This window comes from Felis catus, chromosome A1, assembly GCF_018350175.1.
Source record: "Felis catus isolate Fca126 chromosome A1, F.catus_Fca126_mat1.0, whole genome shotgun sequence".
NCBI lineage: Eukaryota > Metazoa > Chordata > Mammalia > Carnivora > Felidae > Felis > Felis catus.
Genome location: NC_058368.1, coordinates 84,970,383 through 84,987,995, shown reverse-complemented (window position 1 = coordinate 84,987,995; position 17,613 = coordinate 84,970,383). Strand labels below are relative to the sequence as shown.

At 37.8% G+C, this 17,613-nt stretch overlaps 1 protein-coding gene across 1 annotated transcript in view; it reads left to right on the top strand.

The window, feature by feature from the left end:
• The first annotated feature begins 1,124 nt into the window (after positions 1 to 1,124).
• LOC101087125 (olfactory receptor 2M5-like) overlaps positions 1,125 to 17,613 on the top strand; it is a 28,112-nt gene continuing 11,623 nt past the window's right edge. Inside the window, exon 1 of the mRNA XM_011283147.3 lies at positions 1,125 to 1,188. Within this exon, the coding sequence (XP_011281449.3) occupies positions 1,125 to 1,188 (64 nt within the window). The remainder of the gene's footprint in view (positions 1,189 to 17,613) is intronic.

The following is a 17,613-nucleotide window of genomic DNA, read 5'->3' as shown; positions in this document are numbered from 1 at the left end:
CCCTCCCCTGTTCATGCTCTGTCTCTCTCTGTCTCAAAAATAAATAAACGTTAAGAAAAAAGAAACAGAATAATACCCATTCGAATCAGAAGAGAAGTTATTTCTGGTTGTAACTGACAATATATTATATGTGCAAAGCTTTAAAAAACATTAAAAAATGAAATAGAGTAAAAAAAATAAGCAAATTTTCAGATTGAAAAATCAAAACTTAACACTCAGTTGCGTTTCTAAACCTAACAAGTTACACAAAAAGGAAATTAAAGAGGAGGGGCCAACATGATGGCGAAGTAGGAGAATCCAATGTTCCCTCATCTCTCAAACAAAGTAGTGTTGAGACCAAAGGAGTTTGAACTGTAAGAGTCCAGGAAGCAAAGTGACAGAGTCACTTCCAGGGACCCACTGGGACAACTTGACAGGCCACCTACGGGTGGGTGATTGTGAACTGAGAGAGATCAAACAAATGGAGGGGAGGGACCCCTTCTACAGAGAGACAAAGGGAAGAGAAAGAGAGGCTGGGGAATATAGGACTGTATCTGGACAAGAGAAAAACCAGCAACCAATAAGGAGAAAAATCCAATCTCTAACTGCAGTGCTTTCTCTGGACTCAGCCTGGCTGCCCTGTTCACATACCTGGAGAGGTGGGGAGCCAGCCCCAGGCTCAGTAACTAGCTCAGAGGTGCAGTCCACAGTAGGAGAAAGGGATCCCCTCCCTAGAGTGTTGTGGGAAGAAGGTATATATCAGCTCAAAGGAGTGGAACTTCCTGAACCGGGGCAGAGTGGTAACCTTAAAGACATCAGAGTTGAAGTCCCAGCAGAGCGCCAGCAACACATGGGAGTCAGCAGAGTGTGATAAGCCACACATTCTCTGCACTGTGAGGCTGTGGGGCATCTCTTACTCAGAACCAGGATGCACGGAGTGGGAATCTCTAAGACATCAGGGTTTAAATCCAAGCCAAGCACCAGGGAGGCATGGGAGTCAGAATAGGGGGGCAAATTGCCTCATTTACACCCATGGCACAGTGAGGACAGCTTGAACAGAGTGGTTTAGGACACCTGGTCTATGGAGAAGAGACAGGGTTGTCACCATTTTTCTCCCCATCACCAAAAAAGTGGGGCATCAGGGAATGGACAAAGTGCCCACAGTGGAGGCAGTACCCACCTACACCAAACCATGCCCCTCCACACTTGGTAACTGCATATCTTCAAGAGCAGGATTGACGCTGAGAAATTAGCCCCTCCTCCAGACCAGCACTGTTACATTGCCTGATTTAATTCTTGGACAATTCTTATTGTATAGATACATTCTTCCTTACTTTTCTCCTTATCTCTTCCCTCCTCTTGTCTGGTTACTCTGATTGTTGGTTTGTTTAAACAGACATATTTAATCCATTCTCTTGATACATGTTCTACACCTCCTTCTTCATTCTTCTTTCTCTTTCTCTGGAATAAGCCGTATAGTTTCTCCGTCTGGTCAATTTTTATTTCATTTTATTTTCCCCTGCCCCTGTCATTTCTCTCTTTGTATAGGATACGGCCTCTTCCATCAGCACTGCATCATCAATGTTGTTTGCTTATAGCTGGTGTTTCTGTTTTGTTTTTTTTTTTAATGTTTGTTTATGTGTGTGTGTTTGTGTTTGCTTTTTTATTTTCTGTTTTTTGTTTGTTTGTTTTCCTATCCAGGGCTACTTCAATGAACAAATCAAAGCACATCTGGTGGAGGGACCAAAACATCACTATGAGTAGGGAGATAAAGTAATCAAAGTCAAAACAACAGAGATCAAGTAACACTCTCCAAAATCACCTCCTGTAGGGCCAGTCCCTGGACAGTGTATGGCCCCTCTTTAATATAGTAGTGCTTGCAGGTGCAAAGCACATAACAAGCTTTTAAAACACATAAGGGACAGAAGACTAGCCAAAATTATTAAAAGGAAGAATTTTCCTAAAGAGAAATTCCAGGAAGAAATGACAGCTAAAGAATTTATCAAAACAGATACAGATAATATATCATTAAAGTCCTCTGTAATTACCACATTCTTATCAATAAGATTGCTTATTTTTGTGATGAATCGTTTTATATATTTGGGTTCTCCCAAATTAGGTCCACAAACATTTATAATTGTTAGCTTTTCTTGATGGATAGACCCCGTAATTATGATATAATTCTCTTCTTCATCTCCTGTTACAACCTTTAAAATCTAGTTTGTCTGATACAAATATGGCTACTCAAGCTTTCTTTTGACTTTCAATAGCATGATATATGGTTCTCCTTCCCCTCATTTTCAATCTGAAGGTGTCCTCATGTCTAAAATGGGTCTCTTGTAGATAGCAAATACATGGGTCTTATTTTTTTTATTATTATTCATTCTGTTACCCTATGTATTTTGATTGAAGCATACCGTCCATTTACATTCAGTGCTATTATTGAAAGATACGAGTTTAGAGTCATTGTGTTATCTGTAGGATTGGTTGTGATAAATCCATTTTCATCAGTGATTTTATCTATGGGATGTCTCTCTTTTTTAGAAGTCTGGCTAGGGGTTTATCAATTTTGTTTATTTTTGCAACAAAAAAAAACAGCTCTTCATCTCATTGATCTGTTCTTTTTGTTTGGATTCTATATTATTTCTGCTGTGATTGTTATTATTTCTCTTCTGTTGGCCTTGGGGTTTCTTTATTAATCCGCTTTTAGTTCCTTTAAGGGTGCTGTTAGCTTTTGTATTTGAGATTTTTCTTGTTTCTTGAGATACACCTGGATTGCAATGTACTTTTCTCTTATCACTGCCTTTGCTGCCTCTGAAAGGGTTTGGACTGTTGTGCTTTTGTTTTCATTTGTTTCCATATGTTTTTAAAATTTCTTCTTTAATTGCCTGGTTGACCCATTCATTCTTTAGTTGGATGTCCTTTAACCTCTATACATTTGGAGTTTTGTAAAATTTTCTGTGGTGTTTTCAAATTTCATAGCATTGGGATCTGAAAATGTGCATGGTATGATCTCAATTCTTTTATATTTATTGAGGGCTGTTTTGTGACCCAGTATGTGATCTATCTTGGAGAATGCTCCATGTGCACTCAAGAATAATGTGTATTCTTCTGCTTTAAGATGAAAAGTTAATATATATGTCAGGTCTATTTGGTTCAGTGTATCATTCAGGGTCATTGTTTCTTGATTGATTTTCTGTCTAGATGATCTGTCTATTGCTGTAAGTGGAGTTTTAAAGTCCCCTGCAATTACCACATTCTTACCAATAAGATTGTTTATTTTTGTGATTAATTGTTTTATATATTTGAGTTCTCCCAAATTAGGTGCATAAACATTTATAATTGTTAGCTCTTCTTTATGGATATACCCCATAATTATGATATAATACAGCAATGGGCAGATCATCTAGACAGAAAAAGCAATCAAGAAACAATTTTATATATATATATATATATATATATATATATATATATGTGCATGTGTGTGTGATGTGTGTGTGTGTGTGTAAATATATACATTTAAATGTAATGGAATATTACTCTACCATAAAAAATGAAAATTTGCCATTTACAATGACATAGATGGAGCTAGAATGTATTATACTAAGTGAACTAAGTTGATCAGATTAAAAAAATACCATATGATTTTACTCATATGCGGACTTTAAGAAACAAAACAAATAAATGTATGGGAAGATGGGGGGAGAGAAGAGAGGGAAACAAACTACAAGAGGCTGTTAATGATAGAGACCATAATGAGGGTTGATGGAGGGAGGTGAGTAGGGCATGGGCTAGATGAGTTATGGGTACAAAGGAGGACACTTGGGATGAGAACTGGGTGTTGAATGTAAGTGGTAAATCACTGAAATTCTATGCCTGAAACCAGTATTTCACCATAAGTTAATTAAAGTTTAAATTTAATAAAAAGGAGAAAAATTGTGAGACCTAAAACTGTCAAACCCCTGGAAGAAAACATAGGAGGAATCTTCATAACACTTATCTTGGGAATTATTCCTTGTATATGACAACAAAAGAAAAAAAAAAAAGATGAGTAAGATCACATCAAATAAGAGCGTCTGCACCAAAAGAAAATAATCAGCAAAGTACAGGGCAAGCTACAGAATGGGAGAAAATATTCTTTCAATATGTCTGATGAAACAAATTACAAATATATATTTAAAAAAACACTCCTTCAAAAAAACAAAGAGAAAGAAAGAAAAAGAAAGAAAGAGAACAAAAGAAAGAAAGAAAGAAAGAAAGAAAGAGAAAAGAAAACATAAAATACTCAAAAATGGGCAAGGGTTTTTTTAATTATGTTTTTAATGTTTATTTATTTTTTGAGAGAGACAGAGTATGAGCAGGGGAGGGGCAAGAGAGAGAGGGAGACACAGGATCCAAAGCAAGCTTCAGTCTCTGAGCTGTCAGCACAGAGCCTGATGTGGGTCTCAAACTCATGAACCAAGAGATCATGACTTGAGCTGAAGTCAGACACTTAACCACTCAGCCACCCACGTGCCCCAAAAGTGGGCAAGGAATTTAATAAACATTTCTCTATGAGGACATAGCAACATTTATATGAAGAGGTATTCAATGTCCTTCCCTGATGCTCATCATAAGGGAAATGCAAATAAAAACCAAGAAATATTACCTCATCCCTGTTATGGTGGCCAGTTTCCAAAATAACAACAACAACAACAACAATAACAATAACAACAACAGAAAATAACAAATCTTGGTAAGAATTTGGATAAATTGAAACCACTGTATACTGTTGATTGGAATACAAAATGACACAGCTTCCATGTAAAACACTATGGAAATTTCTCAAAATATTAAAAATAAAACTCCCATATGATTAGCAATCCTACTTCTGTGTATTTATCCAAAGTAACTTGACATCAGGATCTTGTAGAAAAATATGCACTTTCATAATTGTGGAAGGTGGCATTATTCATGGTAGCTAAGAAGTAAAAACAACCTAAATATATATCAACAGACAAATTGAAAAAGAAAATAATAAGGAAATTCTTTTGTATGTGACAATATGTATGAACCTGGAGAACATATGCAAAATGAAATAATTCATTGACAAAAGAACAAATACTGTATAATTCCAATTATATGCAGTATCTAAAATTGTCTAACCCATATAACAGATAGCAGAATTGTGGTTGTCAGTGGCTGGAGGAAGGGAACATGATGGCTCTTCAACAGATATAAAGTTTCAATTATACAAGATGAACTAGACCTTTGCTGTACTACAGTATGCCTGAAGTTAACAATGTTGTATTTTGCACTTAGAAATTTGTTGACAGTGTAAATCTTATGTTATGTGTTCTTATTACAATGAAAGAGACCCTTTTATGAGGGTGAAAAGACAGTTATGGACTTGGAGGAAATATGTGTAAACTACACATCTGACAAAGGACTATAGCAAAATATATATAAGACTTTTTTTTTTCTTAAAGAGAGAAAGAAGGTGCTATTAGGGAAGGGGCAGAAGGAGAGGGAGAGAATGAATCTTAAGCAGATTCCATGCCAAATGGGGAGCCCCATGTCAGGCTTTATCTCATGACCATGAAATCATGACCTGAGCTGAAATCAAAAGTCAAACCCTTAACTTACTGAGCTACCCAGGAGACCAATATATAACAGATTTTTAATTCAATAGTAATAATCTAATTAGAAACCAAACAAAAGACATGAACAGGCATTTTACTAAAGAAGATTCATAGATGCAAACAAACACATGAAAAAATGTGCAACACCATTAGCCATTATACAAATGTAAATTAAAACCACAAGATATACTTCACACCTACAAGAAGAACTAAAAGAATTAGTAGTGACAACAAATGATGGAAAGATGGTAGAAAATTCAGATATCTCACACATTTGTTTGAGGAATATAAAATGGCATAGCCATTCTGGAATTATCATCCTTCAATTGCACTTTTGAGTATGTATCTTAGACAATAAAGACTTATGTTTACACAAGAAAACCCATAAGTACTCACAGCAGCTTTAATTCTAATGGCCAAAACTAACCTAAATTTTCTTCAACAGGTGAATAGTTAAACTGTGATACATCCATAGCATGGATTACTACTTAGCAATTAAAGTAAATTAGTGACTTATATAATGTACAACTTGAATAGATCTCAAAGGAATAATACTAGATGGGGAAAAAAAGCAAATATCATACAGTCACACAATATATTACCCAATGCATACAACGTTACTGAAAAAAACAAAACTACAGAGATGGAAAACAGATTAGTGGGTCAGGGGCTACAGAAGAGGAGAGAATGAGGTAGCTGTTACTATTTAAAAAAAGTAGCATGAGGGATTCCTGTTCTGGAATTATTTTGCATCTTGCCTATGTTGGTGGTCACACAAATTTACACATGGGGAAAATTGCATATAATGTACAAACATAGAAATGAATGGATATAAAACTGGTGAAATGTGAATAAAGTCAGTGGATCACATCAATTCCTGACTGTAATTGGGGTAAAGTGTGTGAAGCATAAATGGGATCATTCTGTGTTATTTTTCATAACTGCATGTAAATACATATCTTAAAATTTAATGTTAAAAAACGTGGTTAAGTCCCAAGGTTTGCAAGATGGCGGCTTAGGAGGATGCTGGGCTCACCGCACTTCCTGCTGATCACTTAGATTCCATCTACACCTGCCTAAATAACCCAGAAAACCGCCAGAGGATTAGCAGAACGGAGTCGCCGAGCCAAACGCAGACAAGAGGCCCACGGAAGAGGGTAGGAAGGGCGGCAGGGGGTGCTCGCTCCACTGACTGGCGGGAGGGAGCCGGGGCAGAGGGGCGGCTCACCGACCAAGCAGAGCCCCCGAGTCTGGCTTGCAAAAGCAGAGGGGCCTGACGGACTGTGTTCCCACAACAAGCGCGACTTAGCTTCTGGGAGGTCATAAGTTAACAGCTCTGCTCGGAAAGCAGGAAGGCTGGAGGACAAAGGGAGGGAGAGCTGCTGAGCCCCCTGACAACAGAGCTCAGTTTGGTGGGGAACAAAGGCACTCGCCAGCGCCATCTCCCCCGCCCAGCCCCCAGCCAAAATCCCAAAGAGAACCAGTTCCTGCCAGGGAACTTGCTCGCTCCGCACAAACACCCAACTCTGTGCTTCTGCAGAGCCAAACCTCCCGCAGTGGATCTGACTCCCTCCCGCAGTGGATCTGACTCCCTCCCGCAGTGGATCTGACTCCCTCCCAATGCCACAGGGCCCCTCCTGAAATGGATCACCTAAGGAGAAGCGATCTAAGCCTGCCCCTCCTGCCGCTGTGCACCTTGCCTACCCACCCCAGCTAATACGCCAGATCCCTAGCATCACAAGCCTGGCAGTGTGCAAGTAGCCCAGAGGGGCCACACCACCCCACAGTGAATCCCGCCCCTAGGAGAGGGGAAGAGAAGGCACACACCAGTCTGACTGTGGCCCCAGCGGTGGGCTGGGGGCAGACATCAGGTCTGACTGCGGCCCCGCCCACCAACTCCAGTTATACACCACAGCACAGGGGAAGTGCCCTGCAGGTCCTCACCACTCCAGGGACTATCCAAAATGACCAAGCGGAAGAATTCCCCTCAGAAGAATCTCCAGGAAAGAACAACAGCTAATGAGCTGATCAAAAAGGATTTAAATAATATAACAGAAAGTGAATTTAGAATAATAGTCATAAAATTAATCGCTGGGCTTGAAAACAGTATACAGGACAGCAGAGAATCTCTTGCTACAGAGATCAAGGGACTAAGGAACAGTCAGAAAGAGCTGAAAAACGCTTTAAACGAAATGCATAACAAAATGGAAACCACCACAGCTCGGCTTGAAGAGGCAGAGGAGAGAATAGGTGAACTAGAAGATAAAGTTATGGAAAAAGAGGAAGCTGAGAAAAAGAGAGATAAAAAAATCCAGGAGTATGAGGGGAAAATTAGAGAACTAAGTGATACACTAAAAAGAAATAATATACGCATAATTGGTATCCCAGAGGAGGAAGAGAGAGGGAAAGGTGCTGAAGGGGTATTTGAAGAAATAATAGCTGAGAACTTCCCTGAACTGGGGAAGGAAAAAGGCATTGAAATCCAAGAGGCAGAGAGAACTCCCTTCAGATGTAACTTGAATCGATCTTCTGCACGACATATCATAGTGAAACTGGCAAAATACAAGGATAAAGAGAAAATTCTGAAAGCAGCAAGGGGTAAACGTGCCCTCACATATAAAGGGAGACCTATAAGACTCATGACTGATCTCTCTTTTGAAACTTGGCAGGCCAGAAAGAATTGGCACGAGATTTTCAGGGTGCTAGACAGAAAAAATATGCAGCCGAGAATCCTTTATCCAGCAAGTCTGTCATTTAGAATAGAAGGAGAGATGAAGTCTTCCCAAACAAACAAAAACTGAAGGAATTTGTCACCACTAAACCAGCCCTACAAGAGATCCTAAGGGGGACCCTGTGAGACAAAGTCCCAAAGACATCACTACAAGCATAAAACATACAGACGTCACAATGACGCTAAACCCGTATCTTTCTATAATAACACTGAATGTAAATGGATTAATGCGCCAACCAAAAGACATAGGGTATCAGAATGGATAAAAAAACAAGAACCATCTATTTTCTGTCTACAAGAGACTCATTTTAGACCTGAGGACACCTTTAGATTGAGTGAGGGGATGGAGAACTATTAATCATGCTACTGGAAGCCAAAAGAAAGCTGGAGTAGCCATACTTATATCAGACAAACTAGACTTTAAATTAAAGGCTGCAACAAGAGATGAAGAAGGGCATTATATAATAGTTACAGGGACTATCCGTCAGGAAGAGCTAACAATTATAAATGTCTATGCGCCGAATACCGGAGCCCCCAAATATATAAAACAATTACTCATAAACATAAGCAACCTTATTGATAAGAATGTGGTAATTGCAGGGGACTTTAACACCCCACTTACAGAAATTGATAGATCATCTAGACACACGGTCAATAAAGAAACAAGGGCCCTGAATGAGACATTGGATCAGATGGACTTGAGAGATATATTTAGAACTCTGCATCCCAAAGCAACAGAATATACTTTCTTCTCAAGTGCACATGGAACATTCTCCAAGATAGATCATATACTGGGTCACAAAACAGCCCTTCATAAGTTTACAAGAATTGAAATTATACCATGCATACTTTCAGACCACAATGCTACGAAGCTTGAAATCAAGCACAGGAAAAAGTCTGGAAAACCTCCAAAAGCATGGAGGTTAAAGAACACCCTACTAACGAATGAGTGGGTCAAACAGGCAATTAGAGAAGAAATTAAAAAATATATGGAAACAAACGAAAATGAAAATACAACAATCCAAACGCTTTGGGATGCAGCGAAGGCAGTCCTGAGAGGAAAATACATTGCAATCCAGGCCTATCTCAAGAAACAAGAAAAATCCCAAATACAAAATCTAACAGCACACCTAAAGGAACTAGAAGCAGAACAGCAAAGGCAGCCTAAACCCAGCAGAAGAAGAGAAATAATAAAGATCAGAGCAGAAATAAACAATATAGAATCTAAAAAAACTGTAGAGCAGATCAACGAAACCAAGAGTTGGTTTTTTGAAAAAATAAACAAAATTGACAAACCTCTAGACAGGCTTCTCAAAAAGAAAAGGGAGATGACCCAAATAGATAAAATCATGAATGAAAATGGAATTATTACAACCAATCCCTCAGAGATACAAGCAATTATCAGAGAATACTATGAAAAATTATATGCCAACAAATTGGACAACCTGGAAGAAATGGACAAATTCCTTAACACCCACACTCTTCCAAAACTCAATCAGGAGGAAATAGAAAGCTTGAACAGACCCATAACCAGCGAAGAAATTGAATCGGTTATCAAAAATCTCCCAACAAATAAGAGTCCAGGACCAGATGGCTTCCCAGGGGAGTTCTACCAGACGTTTAAAGCAGAGATAATACCTATCCTTCTCAAGCTATTCCAAGAAATAGAAAGGGAAGGAAAACTTCCAGACTCATTCTATGAAGCCAGTATTACTTTGATTCCTAAACCAGACAGAGACCCAGTAAAAAAAGAGAACTACAGGCCAATATCCCTGATGAATATGGATGCAAAAATTCTCAATAAGATACTAGCAAATCGAATTCAATGGCATATAAAAAGAATTATTCACCATGATCAAGTGGGATTCATTCCTGGGATGCAGGGCTGGTTCAACATTTGCTAATCAATCAACGTGATACATCACATTAACAAAAAAAAAGAGAAGAACCATATGATCCTGTCAATCGATGCAGAAAAGGCCTTTGACAAAATCCAGCACCATTTCTTAATAAAAACCCTTGAGAAAGTCGGGATAGAAGGAACATACTTAAAGATCATAAAAGCCATTTATGAAAAGCCCACAGCAAACATCATCCTCAACAGGGAAAAACTGAGAGCCTTTTCCCTGAGATCAGGAACACGACAAGGATGCCCACTCTCACCGCTGCTGTTTAACATAGTGCTGGAAGTTCTAGCATCAGCAATCAGACAACAAAAGGAAATCAAAGGCATCAAAATTGGCAAAGATGAAGTCAAGCTTTCGCTTTTTGCAGATGACATGATATTATACATGGAAAATCCGATAGACTCCACCAAAAGTCTGCTAGAACTGATACAGGAATTCAGCAAAGTTTCAGGATACAAAATCAATGTACAGAAATCAGTTGCATTCTTATACACTAACAATGAAGCAACAGAAAGACAAATAAAGAAACTGATCCCATTCACAATTGCACCAAGAAGCATAAAATACCTAGGAATAAATCTAACCAAAGATGTAAAGGATCTATATGCTGAAAACTATAGAAAGCTTATTATGGTAATTGAAGAAGATTTAAAGAAATGGAAATACATTCCCTGCTCATGGATTGGAAAAATAAATATTGTCAAAATGTCAATACTACCCAAAGCTATCTACACATTCAATGCAATCCCAATCAAAATTGCACCAGCATTCTTCTCGAAACTAGAACAAGCAACCCTAAAATTCATATGGAACCACAAAAGGCCCCGAATAGCCAAAGGAATTTTGAAGAAGAAGACCAAAGCAGGAGGCATCACAATCCTAGACTTTAGCCTCTACTACAAAGCTGTCATCATCAAGACAGCATGGTATTGGCACAAAAACAGACACATAGTCCAATGGAATAGAATAGAAACCCCAGAACTAGACCCACAAACGTATGGCCAACTCATCTTTGACAAAGCAGGAAAGAACATCCAATGGAAAAAAGACAGTCTCTTTAACAAATGGTGCTGGGAGAACTGGACAGCAACATGCAGATGGTTGAAACTAGACCACTTTCTCACACCATTCACAAAAATAAACTCAAAATGGATAAAGGACCTAAATGTGAGACAGGAAACCATCAAAACCTTAGAGGAGAAAGCAGGAAAAGACCTCTCTGACCTCAGCCGTAGCAATCTCTTACTCGACACATCCCCAAAGGCAAGGGAATTAAAAGCAAAAGTGAATTACTGGGACCTTATGAAGAGAAAAAGCTTCTGCACAGCAAAGGAAACAACCAACAAAACTAAAAGGCAACCAACGGAATGGGAAAAGATATTCGCAAATGACATATCGGACAAAGGGCTAGTATCCAAAATCTATAAAGAGCTCACCAAACTCCACACCCGAAAAACAAATAACCCAGTGAAGAAATGGGCAGAAAACATGAATAGACACTTCTCTAAAGAAGACATCCGGATGGCCAACAGGCACATGAAAAGATGCTCAACGTCGCTCCTTATCAGGGAAATACAAATCAAAACCACACTCAGCTATCACCTCACGCCAGTCAGAGTGGCCAAAATGAACAAATCAGGAGACTCTAGATGCTGGAGAGGATGTGGAGAAACGGGAACCCTCTTGCGCTGTTGGTGGGAATGCAAATTGGTGCAGCCGCTCTGGAAAGCAGTGTGGAGGTTCCTCAGAAAATTAAAAATAGACCTACCCGATGACCCAGCAATAGCACTGCTAGGAATTTATCCAAGGGATACAGGAGTACTGATGCATAGGGGCACTTGTACCCCAAGGTTCATAGCAGCACTCTCAACAATAGCCAAATTATGGAAAGAGCCTAAATGTCCATCAACTGATAAATGGATAAAGAAATTGTGGTTTATATACACAATGGAATACTACGTGGCAATGAGAAAAAATGAAATATGGCCTTTTGTAGCAACGTGGATGGAACTGGAGAGTGTGATGCTAAGTGAAATAAGCCATACAGAGAAAGACAGATACCTAATGGTTTCACTCTTATGTGGATCCTGAGAAACTTAACAGGAACCCATGGGGGAGGGGAAGGAAAAAAAAAAAAGAGGTTAGAGTGGGAGAGAGCCAAAGCATAAGAGACTGTTAAAAACTGAGAACAAACTGAGGGTTGATGGGGGGTGGGAGGGAGGAGAGGGTGGGTGATGGGTATTGAGGAGGGCACCTTTTGGGATGAGCACTGGGTGTTGTATGGAAACCAATTTGTCAATAAATTTCATACATAAAAATAAATAAATAAATAAATAAATAAATAAATAAATAAATAAATAAAAGTAAAAAAAAAAAACGTAGTTAAGGGCTATACATAGCACTTGTTATTTTTTCAAAGAATGGAAAATAAAAATATGATTTTTCCACAGTATGAAGTCTGTGACTTCATAGTGACATAAATTAATCACTATGAGAAGGAAGGAAAAAAAGAAGAAAGAAAAGGAGAGAAGGAAGGAAAGAACAAAGGAAGGAGGAAGGGAGGGAAGGAGGGAGTGAGGAAGGAAGGAAGGAAGAAAGGAAGGAAGGTAAAGGGAAGGAGGGAGTGAGGAAGGAAGGAAGGAAGGAAGGAAGGAAGGAAGGTAAAGGGAAGGAGGGAGTGAGGAAGGAAGGAAGGAAGGAAGGAAGGAAGGAAGGAAGGTAAAGGGAAGGAGGGAGTGAGGAAGGAAGGAAGGAAGGAAGGAAGGAAGGAAGGAAGGAAGGAAAGGATGGAGGGGGTAAGGAAGAAAGAAGGGAAGAAGGAAGGGAGGAAGAAAGAGATGGAGGGAGGAAGGAAGGAAAACCAAGCTCCTGTATAGGATAATTCCAAATAATTAATGTAGATAGTCCACCCCTCAAAAAAGGTGAACATTAGCCTGCCTCCCACCTTGAATGTGAACTGCACTTAGTGCCTTGTTTTCAAAGAGTAGGACATATAACAGGGAAGGGGGGAGTAACTTTACAGTGGAGAAATCTTACAAGCACTATCAGCCAAGTGACCAAGATTAACATCATCAGTGATAAGTCATGTAGACATCATGTACCCCTAGCATGACATGACAAGAGCACTTTACATCTGCAATCTTCTTTCCCAAAACCTATAATGTTAGTCTAATGAGGAGAAAAACATCAGGCAAAAAATAATTGAGGGATGTGCTAAAAACACCTGTCAGTACTCCTCAAAATGGTCAAGGCTTTAAAAACAAGGACTGAATCACTCTCACAGCCTAGAGGAGCCTAAGGAGACATGCTGACTAAATATAATGTGATCTCCTTAAAAAAAAATCTGAAAAAAGATAAGTACATTATGGAAAATGGGTGAAATCTGGATAAAGTATAGATTTTAGTTAATACTAATGTACAAATATTGGTTCTTAGTTTTACTAAAGAACCAATGTTGGTTCCATAGTAATGTATGATGTTAACAATATAGAAAACTGAATGAAGGATGTATGGAAATTCTGTACTATTTGTCAACTGCTCTATAAATCTGGAACTGTTCAAAAAATAAAAAGTTTATTTTAAAATATTATTAACGTTTTAAAAGTATCTAGTTTGATGAATCATTTGATTTTCTTTTGAATCAGGGATCTATTTGGATCCATTTGTAAGAGGAAAATATATTAAAAAGTAGCGTGATAGGATTGGGTGGCCAAAAGTACTTGATTGAAGCTCAAATGTGACCGTATTAGCAGTAACAAAGGTGACTGTAGGGTTAGTAAAGAAAGAACAATTATGTGGAAAGAAATAAATTCTCTCCAAACAATTTCCTCATATTCCTTTTTAAAAATTTTTAATGTTTACTTATTTTTGAGAGACAAAGCATGAGCAGGGGAGGGGCAGAGAGAAAGGGAGACACAGAATCTGAAGCAGGCTCCAGGCTGATCTGTCAGCACAGAGCCTGATGTAGGGCTCAAACTCAGGAGCCACCATGAGATCACGACCTGAGTCAAAGTGGGCGACAACTGACTGAGCCACCCAGGTACCACTGGATTCTTTCATTTTAACAAGGTTTAGTGACTTCATTTTTTTCCACTTTTAATTTAAAGCATATAGTATAGCATTCATTGATTTAATGAAATGTAAGAATAAACCTACCAGGAATAGGAAACGAAAGGAAAACTGAGGCAAAATCCTAGGCTTTCCAGAGTTTAAAATCTTGTTATTAACTGTAAGAGCATGTTAAGAGACCAGTAACAATACAATGTAGGTAATAAGCCAAAAGATATATATCATAATTAACTAAGAAAAATATGTTGTTATCCACTGTGGACATAAAAGAAGACTTTCCTAGAGAGGTCAAACTTAAATCTGACCTTGAAGAAAATGGAAAATGTAGCTATGAAGATAAGGTAAAGGAGATGATTCTAGAAAGGGGAAATAGTTTTAGAGTGTTAGTTCTGGGAATACAAAGTAAGGAGAAAATAAGAGATGTTAGAAAGGAAAAAAAATCAATAACTTATTTAATGGTTGTATGGGATTAATGACTAAAAGACAAAGAGAATTATAAATTGGACCTCTGGGAAAATAATAGAAATGATGACAAAAGAAAAAAATCTAAGCCTGTTCTAATAGGTAGTTTTGAAAAACTCTAATTATATCATGGGGAGAAGATTGCTACATTTGAATACCACAGCTCTTAATGAGAAACTGGAAGGGCTGTCATGAAGCTGCAGCGTTTGGTCTGAGAAGACATTCCACACTAAACCCCAGGGCACTGAGGAATTAGGCAGATCCCAGCTCTGCTCACAAAGCAACAGGCTGAGGAGAGACAGCTTATCAAGTCCTACAGAGTTACTTGTTTTTTTCCTACTAAAATAGTTTATGTTTTCTTCTTTAACAATACATTCAATATTAATTGGCAATAGGAATTTTGAACATTTTATATTTTCTAAGAAATTTTAATGACTGAACAAAAATTACAAGGTAAGCACCTTGATAGAGGAAGTAACTAAAGCAATAATTTCTGGTAGAAAAATGTTTGTGCTAAAAACATTTACTTGGTCCATGCACAATATCTAGTATTCCATCCCTAAGCTGATGATGTATTTAACTCATTTTCACTGAATGCAACATGAAGGACCTAAAGAGAAAAGGTGGAATGTGGCAAAGACAGTTCCTTGCATCATAAATCTCATGGTTTAAGGGACAAGGCATACTTTAAAATATATAATCACAGACAATGATGAAATTTAGGTTTTAGCCCAGGCTATAATGAATAGAATTTGTAAGGAAATTTTATAATAGAATTTAGCCAAGCTTATGGATACCCAAAAGCTTCAGGAAACAGCACTTGAGCTAGGAATCAGAAACTGTGTAACATAGCACTGAAGTCACAGAACCCTGCTTTGCTTTTCTGAGAAGTTAGACAACTTTGAAACATCTAGCCATTCTGAAAATTCAGTTCCTCGCCATCTGATGACTCTATATCAAGCACAGACAACCCACTGGTTACACCAAGACTCACTCCAAGGCAGGAGAAAGTAAGATGCATGATGGCAAGTTTTGTCATTATTATTATTATTACTATTATTATTTTTATCTTAAACTATCTCCATATCTAAAAGCAGGCTAACTCATCAAGTCAATCAAACACCCAGTGACAGAAGGCAGGTCTGATTCGCATGTGATCAATTGATTTGAAGCCGATCAACATAGAATGCTGTAATAAAGTATGGATATATGAAAACAGATGCCTATTTCTGGCAGTACCAACCCACAGAGGCTTTCTCATTCTTCACAAGAAGTTTGAGGCTCTTAGTGTGAGCAAAGGGAGAACAGACTTGGATATTTTTGTTGTCATAATTTCTGCATCCAAAAGTCGTTACTATTTTTGGTGAGCAAATCAAAATGAATTATCTGGAAAGAAGCAGTGAATTGAAATCAAATTGCACAAGTATTAGAAAAGTAATCAATGACCTAATATTTGAACACACTGTTTCTAAGGAGAGGGTACTGGGTGGATGCGGGCAACAGATTCTTTTAGTCCTTTTTGTAATTAACAAAGGAAACTTGGATCTCCCTCTTACAGTTGGCATACACACATACATACACAGCTTTCAGAAGAGGGGAGTATCCTAACAATTTAGAAATGATATTTTCAAGAATGTCATGAATGAATGTCACAGTTTTCCAAGGAGATAATAGAATAGGATATTGGAGTCTCTTATTTTACTACACGTTACTTAGGTAGGTTTTTAAATCATGATTTAGTAAATTCTATCAAGCTTTTGTAACTAATGCAAAAGGCATATCATTTTTTAAAATTTAATCTGTTCTAATTGGTGAACTAACTTTAGAAATACTCTGATATTAATCTTGCCTTACATTAAATTCAGGTAATTATGTTTTTTTTAATACACAATTAGGGTCAATTTACTCTTTTTAAAAATAACTTGGAAACTTTTTGCAAGAATACAATTTCTCTTTCTTGTACTATCATCGCCAGGTTTTTGTAATAAGGTTATAGGAGTCCCATACAAAGAGATAGGTGTGTTCCCTTTTGCTATAGACTCAGCAAGAGTTGTATAGATATTTACAGTGTTTTATAGATATCTAGAAAGAGGATTAAATAGAGCTAAGATAATCTAAAAAGGATAAAGTTAGTAAACTTGAAAGAAAGAAGACCTAAAGTTTTTCTCTGCACCCATCAATGGCATAACAGCTGTAGCTAGAGGTTAAAGACAGTACAAATTCTATAAGAGCAAGAACCCTACAACCTCATATAGAAATAAAACTTTCTCCCTCATTAATACATAATCTGAATTTACTATAAACCATGTAAATACAATGAGTAGTTTCCCTGGATAGAAAATCAGACCAATTAGATTAAAAACTTAAATAACCATAAATGTGTGTAACACAAAGCACAGGCCTAATGATCAATTTTCTCCTAAATTATAATGTCCCCTAAGTGCCCAGAGCCAAAAGGCTTGACTAAAGTAGAAGTATTTTAAAATTTTGAAAAATCCTTCTATAAATTAAATTAACGGTGATTTTTTTCCATGGGAAAACAAAATCTATAATTTTTCCTCAAACATATTATTGGGACATGTGGGTGGCTCAGTCAGTTAACTGTGGGACTTTGGCCCAGGTCATGATCTCACTGTTGGTGAGTTCAAGTCCCACATCTGGCTCTCTGCTGTCAACACAGAGCCTACATTGGATCCTGTGTCCCAGTCTCTGTCTCCATCCTTCCCTCTCTTGTGCTCACTCTCTCTCTCAAAAATATACTACATATATATATATACATAATATTTTGTATGTATTTATATAATATATATATTTATATTTTATATTATATATAAGTATAATTTAT